At 32.9% G+C, this 12,122-nt stretch overlaps 1 protein-coding gene across 1 annotated transcript in view; it reads left to right on the top strand.

Moving 5' to 3' along the window:
• The window catches only part of LOC117114427 (rho GTPase-activating protein 8-like), a 32,091-nt gene extending 20,630 nt beyond the window's left edge, over positions 1 to 11,461 (top strand). Inside the window, exons 6-10 of the mRNA XM_033258093.1 lie at positions 1,019 to 1,092; positions 1,611 to 1,688; positions 3,229 to 3,357; positions 6,250 to 6,359; positions 7,414 to 11,461. Of these exons, the coding sequence (XP_033113984.1) occupies positions 1,019 to 1,092; positions 1,611 to 1,688; positions 3,229 to 3,357; positions 6,250 to 6,359; positions 7,414 to 7,650 (628 nt within the window). The 3' untranslated portion in view covers positions 7,651 to 11,461. The remainder of the gene's footprint in view (positions 1 to 1,018; positions 1,093 to 1,610; positions 1,689 to 3,228; positions 3,358 to 6,249; positions 6,360 to 7,413) is intronic.
• Positions 11,462 to 12,122: the final 661 nt, after the last annotated feature.

Below are 12,122 nucleotides of genomic sequence, written 5' to 3'. Positions count from 1 at the left end.
ACCTTATTTCCCCGCATTTAAAATTGCGTTTATTCATACTAACAGTAAATTCATATCTGTAGTAAATTTGCGTGTTACGGACGATCCACACATAAGACGAACATGATTTAAATTTTTAAAATGTGTACCATAATGTTGCACGTATAAGACGAATCCCTGTTATTTGATTGGAATTTGCTATTTTTAGTCTCGTCTTACATGTGCGAGAATATATAATATGGTAGGTTTATGCATGGATATATTACTGTATAGTATTTGGCTATAATTTTTTTTTATATTATTATAGTCTTCATTGTTTAAGTAATAATGGCAATTTAAACTACATAATTGTCTAGATGTTTTCATGGGTTGATATGTAATAGTAATGGTGTGATATGTATGTTGTTTATTCTCTCTATTTCCTGATTACTTTACCTGATTAAACTAAACTTCAGTTTGTTGAGTTCAAAAGCATTGTTACAGGCCACTTCCGTGACTGTTTCTTGTGTTTACTGCCCCAGCGTGGGTCAGTAGTGTTTCTTATGTTTACAGCGGGGGTCCCCAGACACTTAGTAATCGTCTGGATATTTACTTGTCGGAGTAAATCCGGTGAGGTGCATGATGGGATATTGCGTTATAAACAAAGATTTGTATCGCTCGGGCTAGGTTTTATTATTTTATTAGATTGGCCTCCTGATTGTTTAGTAAACATATATAAGGCAATAGACACATGTTCCTGTTGGGAGCCTATATTTTTGTACATTGATGTATTGTCACACAAAACTGGTGTTTATCTTACAGATTTGCCTTCACAGGGTCCACAATGTACTATGGAAACCGTGCTATATTTTCCCTAGTGTAGGCTCTGTGTAAATGTAACATTTTTGTATTGTGTAAATTGGGTATTGCAGAGTATAACAGTTACAGTACGTCTAATTTTAAAACCACTTGCTGTTACATTTTAAAGCTAACAAAAAGCATGCTTTTTAGCCAAAACTTTCCATAAAAATATTTTTTTTTTTGTGTTTTATTCTTTCAGTTTGAGGGAACAGTGCAATGGTGATCCTATTCCGAAGGTTGTGCGTCAATGTGTAAACCACCTGAGACAAAACGGTATCTACCAATGTCATATACAATATTTGAGAATTAAAAAGGAATTAAAATAAAAAACATTGGAAGTTCATTGATCTAGTGTGTATAATGAGAAGATAAATTGTAACACAATATCAACATCAGCTCACATATTCTAACCTATTTCCTGCAAATTGATATTTGCATGTTTTTACTACTATGTTATCAATTATTTATGGCGATGAGTATGCACAGTAAAATAAAAATTGATGATGGTAAGGAAAGCCTATTTAACCAGATGTCCCGGCAGTAACTTTATCCAACGTAGGACGCCTACCTTTGTTATAACCAGGACATCTTGTACCAAGGATGGTCTCAACCCTAGCCACATATAAATCCTAAAAAAAAGCAGCTTGTCAATGATAATGGAGATGTACAGATTGGTCGTGTACATTAAAAGTTTTACGAGAATAACCCATAACTTGCAGCATCATTGGTAATGATGATGTGAAAATTATGGAGTAGACAAACTAATATTGTTTCTTATCGAATTTTTTAAGCTCTGGAGGTTGAGGGTGTCTTCCGTCGTTGCCCCAATGCACAAATAGTGACAGAAGTTCATCGAAAGTTTAATGCAGGTAAAGCAAATAATAATAATAATAATAATAGATAGATTTACATAGCTCAAATGAAGGAGGTCTATATATTTTTATAATTTTTCTTATATTTTATAGCCTTGTTGAAATTAATGATAGGAAGATCCAGGTTGGCCATTAGGCCTACAGTAAACAAAAAATGGTTTGCTGTCACATTGTAAATATGAAGGGGCGGGCTGAAAAAATGGTCCGTATGGTGGTTTGTAGAAGATGAGTGGTGGATAATTTTTTTTTTTTTTTTATGTGGAAACTGAATATATGTCCACTATAGGCCTCCTTACAATTTGGGGCTAATTTTTTGTGGTTTGGGATTGGAAGAGTGATCTTTAATTGGAGTAAGACACGTGATTAAATTAAACTACTGCACTTTGTATCAGGTCAAGCTCACCAGCTTCATTTACTTATTAAGTGTGTAAAATCAAAATCGTGTCGCAAAAAATAAAAAATTTTTCAAGAAAAAAAAAACACCCTGCCCCTCTTTCTTCAGATTTTAGGTGCAGCGGATGATGGCAAACAAACAAGTTTTTTTTTTAGGCCTTATAGAAAAAAAGGTGTATGCCATAGAAGAGTGCAGTACAGAAAATATTCATTACTAATCAAAGGTTCAATGCTTTGTAATGAAGGAAGTTGTTTGTGGCAATCACCTTTCAGGTTACATGATCATAACTATTGCTATGTTCCTTAAATATATTTATAATGCCTATGGAAAAACAAAACATATAAAACAGAATACTTCCTCTATTCATTCATTCATTCATTCATGTAAGTTCTTTGAGTTGGTCAGTGAATGAGCTGATCATTGTTCAACCAACAATCAATTATAAAATATGATATTTACATGACCTATTATATTATTATTATTATTATATTAGCATTATAATAAAATTCTTCAACAAATTGAATCTGGGTTTGATGTGGCTGTAAATTTTACATTAATAATTGATGTACTGTGCAGTATTTAATTACTTTTTATCATTTTACTATTTATATATTTTATTTTGTAATCATGGGATTTACTGTACTTCACATTCTTTTTATTGGTTTAGGCCGAAAGTCAAGGGTATGCCAATTGGCGAACTTGATCACTATCTTAAGTGTCATATCCCATCACAAGACAGACATAAACACAAGATGTCTCATATACTGTTTGAATAAATTGTAGGAGGCTTAGGGAGTGGAGTTGTTGATCGTGAGAAACAAATCCAGTTACCGTGACACGAATTGAACCCTGTGTGCTTCATTTCCTATTATTGTTACATGTCTATAGTTTTCATTACCTTTAGAAAGTTGTTGATTGATTTCCTGCAAATTGAAAATAGTTTCGGTACACCATACAGTAATGATGCAAACGTCAATTGATGCCGATTTTGGTCTTGAGGTGTACCGATTACAATTTCCCAGCGTTTCGATTAGTATATTTTAAGAGTCAATTGAGATTTCAGCATATGGTGTACCGCAAGTATATAATAATAATGATATTTGCTGTAGAATGTTGTTATCTCCTTTATTTTGTCATTCACAGGTGAGGAAGTTGACTTCAACGAGTTGATGGACGTCCACATACCAGCACTAATCCTTAAGACTTTCTTCCGAGAACTTCCTGAACCTATAATGACCTTTAAACTCTATGATGATATTATCAAAGTGCATGGTAAGCAAGAACAAAGGGGGTAACAACTTAGATAATATTGTAATACTAGCTGTACTCATGCTAGGTTCTAAAGTTGTTAACTTTACTTCCCCTCCCACATACAGACACACACACACATGCAGATATAAATTATGAAGAGAAACTAATAGGTAATCATCAAATTTCAATTGGAGTATTATGGCCTTTAGTTTATAATGACACCTGTTACTTTGCGATGTTTGCCAGAAGGTGTTTAAATAGACATGCACTATACAAGCTTGTGGCTCTATAGATTGGATGGATCTATATCTTCAGCGTTCGACCCAGTATTGCATCGCAAAATGTGACACGTTATAAACTAATTGCAAAGCACTTCCACAGTTGCATCACAATAAAATGTGACGCAATTATTTTTCTAGAATTACCGGCTCAGTCTTCAGCAAGGCCTAGCTGTAAAAACTAAGAGGCTTGGTGCACAAAAAAGTCCCGAAAATTGTTTTAAAAACAGTCAAAGTCAAGTTGTTATCCAATGTTTTGGGCCAAAAATAGTGCAATATGCTTGTTCATATCGAGTGCACACATACAATGCTACATGTACATCGTTGTTCATGCAGCTGGTTTGAGTACGAGTCGGCTTGTTTTCTGCGTTTACAATATTACCTCATATTTTGCCACTCCTCTGTTCTGCTTCTCCTGTAGATCGCTTTCCCTTACACACCTGTTTGTACAGTGAAGAGTAATGTTACTTAATGTCATGTATGTACCATACTAGCGCGGCACGACATTGCTTGCAGCGTTTATAGGACAGTATGACAGTGGGAGTGAGACAAGCAATGGCCAGTGCTTGTCAGTTGTCGCATGGTTGGTAAATGGGTAATCACGGCCGGGTCGACTTCGGCGCAGGGTTGGTAGAATATTTAATTGATGGGAAATTTAAATAAAGGGAATATTATGGGATATGTTTCAAATTTGTTTACCAAATAATTGAACACAGTTGCGATTCTAGTAGAAAATGGTGTATCAGTGATATTTAATGAAACAAGAAATTAATTAATTAATTAAATCGAGTCCGCTATAAATCTCCCCTTCTCCTCAAATGCAAGGTTCCAAACATGTTAATTCTTGTAAGTAGATCACTGATATTGCGGCTGGGTATTTGTAACTTAAATACTTTTAGTGTTGAAAAATAAACACTCATCACTGATTTTCTTATTGAAAAGTATCATTTCTTTTCTTTAATAATCATTCATTATCTACCGTAGAAAAAAATGCTAAGCTCAATTTTGGAATTGCTACACAACACAAAAAGTGCGTAGCACTTTTTGCTACACACAAAAAATGCTGGAAATCAAATGCTGTACATCTTGGTGGCTAATATGCCTACTTTCTATTGCCAGGGTTTTGGAATCAAATCTTACAAACACTGAAATCTGTTTAATGCCTAAAACCTTTCTGTTTACTGTACAAGCTTATTGCTCTAAGAGATTGGATGAATACTTTTCATTGCCAGGGTTCTGGAATCATTCTGCAAACATTGGAATGTATCTAATACCTAAACCCTTGCTATGCCTAGCCATATTAAGGTTTACTGCATTTATTATAAAAAAAATTAACACCCCCACCCCTCCAGAACATCATTAGGAATAAACACCCCTTTAGAATAAACGCCAGTAAATGACTGTTAAAAAGAAACTAATGGATTCAACATTATTCTTGACACCATTCTATCACCAATGTGTTACTCAGGAGAATTTAATTATTGCAAACTTGCAATCACAATGTTATCATGATCATACAATAACACATTTTGTCAATAATTTTGCAGAGTGCTCTACACTTCCAGTGAATCCAAATCATGGAGTAATCAGTATTCTCACCTCTGTACCAGCCTTGGTGTTGAACTTCATGAATCACTTAACATGCAAAACCTCTTAAACTATATTTCTAAATAGGTCAAGTTCTATCTTCAGAATGCTGCAATCATTCAACGTTTTCTGTCTCAAACACACCAATTCTTCCATCATTCATGCTTTTGTTTCATCTTGTCTTTGATTAATGCAATTTTCTTGTTTTTACGCACTTCCAGAATCTCAACGTTACAGACTTTAGAACTTAGCCGCTCGTATTATAACAGTCATGAACTGTTGATCTGACATTAGCCTGCCCTGGTCTCTAATAGCTTGAAGATTCACACTTTCAAAGCATTTCTCTTTTAACATGTAACACAGACCTGTCAAGGGTCTCACACTGGTTTGCTTAAGGTTTCTTCTGGATTTGCTTGGGACTGGGCATTTTTTGAAAATTATGCTTGAGGTTACAAACCATAAGGAAAATACAGTCAAGTATCAATATAACATACAGCTTTACAGTGAATACATTGATACTACAAACTGCCACTTTGATATCCCATTTAATTTTCTTCAGTTTCTGCTTAGAACACGTTACATCGTCATTGCGGACTCGCATACGCTATAAAACTAAAAGAAAATGCATGCTTTTGGAGTCCGTACTGAGCCCAAAAATTCCGCAATGAAACTATAACGTGTTTTAGGAGACTTTGAACACTCTGAGGATTGCTATGTGAAAGCTAGCACCGATAGTTGTGTTTGTTGTATGCTTGTTTTGAAAAAATAGCACATTAAAAAAATATAATTGGAAGAAATTTTGGAATGTTTGAGAATATATATCGTACCAGGTACCAATTTATGTTTCTGGGTGGAGAGAAATAAACATATTTAATGTTCCTTGCCCAAGAACAAAAGACAAATGCACAGTGAGAACCTCGAACCCCTGACCTCAAAGTTGAGAACATGAACTGTATCAGCTTTGCCAATTTATTTTTGATTAATTAGTTTTCAGTTATGAATAATTTAAATGACAAGAATGGACATTATTACAATTGATTTTTTTCAGATACACCTGATGAGGAAGTTAGAATTGAAATGTGCAGAAAATTGATTAGTGAACAGTTACCAGACGCAAACTATGTTATTCTGGATTACCTTATGAAACTACTAGTTGAGGTAATATTTGTTTTGAAATTTTGAAATTATACAGTAAACAAAAAAATGTTTAATAGTTGTGTAGCTCTATAGGAGTGATGTTTGTCCTACCTGATGTGTCACCGTACTAGAATACATTCCAAAATATTTGTGGAAAAAAAATCTTGCAAATGAATGGAATCGAACCCACAACCTCCAGATAACTAGCCTGGTGTCATAACCACTAGACCACCTAGCTTGTGCTCAGTGGCCAGTTCTGCATCCGGTCTCCAACTAGCAGTAGGTACATCGATGATTTTTTTTACAACTGGAAATTTCATAGGAGTGATATTTGCCCAAACTGACATGTTACTCAGTACATTCCCAAATACTTTTGAAAAAAATCTCACAAGTGTAGCTTAAGTTTTTCATAAAAATAATTAACTGGAGTGTAGCCAGGACCATAATCTGGGGTTTGTTTTTTTAAGGGTGTTAGGGGGCTTTATGAGAGCCAGGGTTGCAGGGAGAACCTAGATGCAGTGGTTAAACTAGTTGGAAAGGCTGCTGTGGGGTTTATTAGCTGTAAAAGCTGCCCTGGAGCAAGAAGCATTCTAGCATGGTGAATTTCATCATATTTTTAATGATTTCCAATGCAAGGAGAGTATGGGGTTTTTTTGTTTTTCTTTGTTTTTTTGTTTTTTCTGAAAATGGTCTAAAAGGGGGGATTGGGCTTGGTTATGTGTCTTAGATCCTGTGCGTGGTGGTTAAGAAGCTTGCGTTCAAATTCTAAGTCTTGAGTTAAAAGCTTGTCAAATCCAAGATTGTTCTTATAACTGAAAACAGTTCCACTCTCAAAACCTTATGGTAATGCACAAGCTAGGTCTTTACAAAAAACAGTATTAACAGCTTGGACAGTTTTCTTAATAAAAACATATTTAAATATCGCATATATTACATGGTTATCTTAATGTTTTGTAAGGAAAATATGGTTTTAATATATTTTCTCATTTTTACATGAGTGTTTTTAAAAACATTTCAACTAATTTTGTAGTTGTCACTTCATGATTTATTAGAATGTAAATACTCGGTCTTCTAGGTAACTAAAAACAGCGACAAAAACAAGATGTCCGCGCCTAATGTTGGCGTCGTCTTCGGCCCAAATCTGGTCTGGTCGAATGAGGAAACAACATCGTTGGTTTCGTTGACGTCAATAAATGTCTTTACAACAACTCTTCTCTATCACTACCCAGACATTTTTACCAGGGATATAGAAGAGTATGTTCCAGATAATGCAGTGTTGGTAAAGCAAGACTACAGAGAAACTGATGCATAAAGTCCCCTGAGGGGGGCGCATCTTGGTGCTTTTTAAATATACCATTTCTTAACGATCCAAGCATATTCATTGGATTATTAATACTACTTGTGTTAAATAACTAACAATGGTATGAAGGCTCCGAATGGTAGCTCAGAAATATCATAATTTTTTATATTAAAAGGCAATTAATGTTATAGTATATTCCTTTTTTCTGTGACCGAAGAAATGGAATTCTGAAAAAAAATTATGGTTTGTGCATTCCTTTTACTTGCTTTCACAGTGTTTGCTTTTCAATAAAGCAATAACTAAAAATTTGAAATCTTTTTTTACTGGAATACTGGGATATTTTTAGAGGTCTGACAAATTTGCAGGCACTTTATAGTTTAATATGTTAACCCACTCTATAGGTGTGACCTTGTATAAAGCTAATAGAGTATGTATATATTTATTTGTTTTATTTACTTTCTATGGAAAAACTAAGCCAAGATTAAATTCTCCTAATTCTGTAATGAACTATAAGAAAATGAGTTTTGGGGAAATTTCTTTGCATTACATTATTAGGAACAAAGGGATATATTTCACTTTAATCTTTCTACTGAATAAGTTAGAGGGATCTAGAATCTTTGAAGGTATTTTTTCCATTTTTTCCCCAAAAATTATAATTTATAGAAAACAAAATTAAAACATCATTTAGTTTCCATATTCATTAACATATTAATATCTAATAATATGAAAATGGTGTCATAATTTATGTCTATCTCTTTTTAAAACATCATTTGATGTTTTATAAATTAGTTAATTGATGTTTAGGTTGCTTAGCAACCTTATAATCATGGATGTAACCTAGAGAGATTACTGAGCTTCTAAATAATGATTAGATACATATATAGAAGTAGTGATGTATATGTCGCCCTCTAGAATTCTATTTGTAGAAACTCAACCAAATTCCTATTTACAGAGGTTATTCATAGCATATTACATTTATTAATGTACTGTTTGTCAGAATGTAACTTCTTTATTGAAACTAAATTATTATAAAATATATTATCTTAATAAGTGAGATATTAATCTATGGATATAACAGATTATATTAGACATAAATTTTGATAGTAGATGTTAATTAGTTAAATATGTTGGTTTGATTAATTAATTTTTATTTATAGTTTGTAGTTTTTGATGCATCCTTAAAAGCCTTAGTGATTGTCACATTTTGACCGTTCTACCTATTGCATTCCCACCACCACTTACAGAAGCTTCCTGGTTAATCAAGAATTTAATACTTTTGTTTTTATTACAAATATTTATTAATAACACGTAATAATTCAGATAGTAATAATAATGATGATAATATTACAATTCAAATAATTATATGCAGGTAGTTGTAAATTGTACACTTCATAGTTAGATAAGTATGTAAAGATATTAAAAATGTTTTAAATGTTGTATTATAAACTATTATTAAGCCAATTACTTCATTCCTTTTTTTAAACATATATTTATCGTAGTTATTGATACCAATTTCATATATTAATGAAAATAATTAAGTGAAGACGATATTTATGTGCCAGAAAATTGTTGAGATCTATTTTAAGTTTTCAAGCAAATAAGTTCCTTGGAGTACTGTACATGATTTTATACTTTTAAAGAAATTAGTAAATTATTTGTGAGGCTCATAAACGTAAATGTTATTTGCCACATTCTACCGAATTGACCCAGCCTACCTTGAAGTGCACATGTATAATTTTGCACAGTTTTTTTTTTGTGCTGTCGTCTTGAAATGAAACCAACATATTTTGCGTGTTCAAGAAAACCGAGAATAGTTTGCTAAGTTTACAAATAGCCTCTTTACGTCATACTTTGTGATGTTGAAAACTCATGAGGGCGCATTCTTCAGCATTTTGTTAGTGGGCATTTTAAGGTGTCACATGTTGCATTATAAACATAATTCAATTGGCAAGAACAAAATCTTACTATAAAAATTTACCCTTCTCTTTGGATTTGTTGCCAAGGTTTCACAAAACAACAGCCATTTGTACAGAAACATGGCTGAGATGTGTAAATGTAAACTTGTTTATTTGCTGGTTGTGGGATGTGCACTTTTTTACGCCTACATGTTTCCGATTGGTCAGTTGTTAAATCACAGAGTATGGACAGGATTCAATTTGACAACCTTATAGCATATTAATGAACTTTTTCAAACTATAGAGGGAGCACTTCATTTTTTGGGAACCACACAGTCCTCGCATTCTTTCTCTACAACCTTAGGCTTTCAAACTGTAGAGGGGGTACTTCATGTTTTGGAAAGAGATTGGAGTACTGATAGATAATGTTCTCCCTTTCAAATAGTTATAAAATGAGTTATTCATAGATAAGTAATATTTACTGCTTTAAAATCAGAATTTCAGAGCTGTAAATATTTAATTTGTTTTGCTGGACCAAGGTCTAGTTTTGCTAAAATAATTATTAGCCCTTATATATCAGCTATTGAAAATTGGTCTAGTTTTAATGTATTTTTTGCCAGCCCAGCCCTAAAATACTCCAAGTCCCGGACCCAGGCCACCCACCTTTTTACAGCCCTGAATTTAATATAATGTATACCAACTTAACCTCTTAGCCCATTTGGTAGAGCACAATAATCAAAGAGGGTCTTGGGTTCAAATCCTGGTAAGGACAATACAGTACATTTTTCTCAAACGTTTCAAGGATCAATTGTGTTCACAACATTCTCAAAGTTTATGATTTACACACAAACAATATTTGTTGCTTTATTAATCTATTTGTATGATTTTAGATGAATAATTATAATTGAAGTTTCTTCCATCGTTTTAATATATTTAATATCATTAATGCTCCTTTTTTTTTTCATTAAAAAAACAAATCGTACTTAAAGACACAGAAAGCTTTTATAATCTAAAATAAACATTGCACTGTTTATTAAATTTATTAAAATTTATTATAATAGCAATATAAATTGTTCTGTAATATACAAACAGATATATACCTTAAGTTATAATTATTTTTAATAATTAAAACAAATATTGGTAAAATGTTAGAAAACTAATAAATTGAATCATTATCATATTAGTAATTTTTGGCATTTACTGTATATGACACTTTCCAGAGAACTCAAGCTGCCATACCAAAATTGCACACATAAGCATAATAGAATGGTGGAGTGTGGAAAGATTCAAAAAATGAAACCCAAATATAGTAATTACATTACAGCATAACTGCCTGTTGTCTGCTCCCAGCAGGTTTAAGTACACAAATTCTTTATAATGTTTTCCCAATCAGTGATTCAAATATAGAAACTTTGCTTGCACCGTTGGAACAATAAACTATTAAAGTGGAGTGGAGAACAAATTTGGAATCAGTGACTTCCATCTTTGTGCCATACAAAAGTAGACAGCACATGTCAACCTATAGTAGCCATCTATTAGTAAATATATGACTACTGTATTTATATGATATAATTATTCGAGGATCAGTGTTTAAATAAATATTTAGAACATTGTTCACAAATTAATTTTATGCTTGGTAGTCATACTTTGGGGGTAAAATTGCTCGATTTCAAATACTAGGGTCCTGTGTTCAGTCCTTTCAAATGTCAGATTTTTTGACACTAAGGTATTAAGGCACATCACCACTTCTCAAAGACTCACGATAAAGAGGTTTTGACATGTGATCTCATTTCACATGGTGGCATAGTACACAAAACATTGCATAGTTTGGTGCATCCATGTGTTAGAGAGTTTAAACAGTGCAGGGTGCTATTGAGTGGCATACATGTAAGAAAACTATTAAAAGACAATTAAAAGAAGGTACTATATTTGTGTATTTGTGTTATAGATTACTGATGTGTCAGTTAATTTATTTTAAGTGGTAGTTTCTTTATGTTGATGTGACAGCCATATATGCACACCTACCTACACATCCCAACTACACACACCTACACTCATTTTGGATATCATTTTTTAATGTAAATGCATCACAGCCAATCACAGGGTGGAGAGTTCAGGATGTTTATGTATCACAACCAATAAATGGGTGGAGAGTTCAGGATGTTATGCATGACACCCAATCAGTGTTGAGAGTTCAGAATAATTTTGCATCACACAGCCAAATTCACAAGGTGGAGAGCTGAGGATGTTTGTATCACAGTCAACCACAGAGTGAAGAACTCAAGATGTTTATACATCATAGCCAGTCATGTTTTGAGAACTCGGGATGATTATGCATTATAGCCAATTACTGATTGGAAAACTCATTTGAAGAGTTACCAAGGTGAATGCAAGCTTAATCACTAAACACATAGGACTTACTCTTTAAGACACTTGATGTATGTATTAGTTTATTAAATCAATCCCTGCATTAAATATATTTTTGGGTTATTTTTTTATGCATTTCAACCTTTATTTGTATTATATAATTTGATGATTAGTTGAATTAAAATGATTAAAATTTATATTAATTATTGATTTTTATTTCAT

The sequence above is a fragment of the Anneissia japonica genome, unplaced genomic scaffold, assembly GCF_011630105.1.
Source record: "Anneissia japonica isolate Jap-2015-1 unplaced genomic scaffold, ASM1163010v1 scaffold199_len4679917_cov187, whole genome shotgun sequence".
Taxonomy (NCBI): Eukaryota; Metazoa; Echinodermata; class Crinoidea; order Comatulida; family Comatulidae; genus Anneissia; species Anneissia japonica.
The sequence above is the reverse complement of the archived record's forward strand: the minus strand, read 5'-3'. Positions and strand labels throughout refer to the sequence as shown.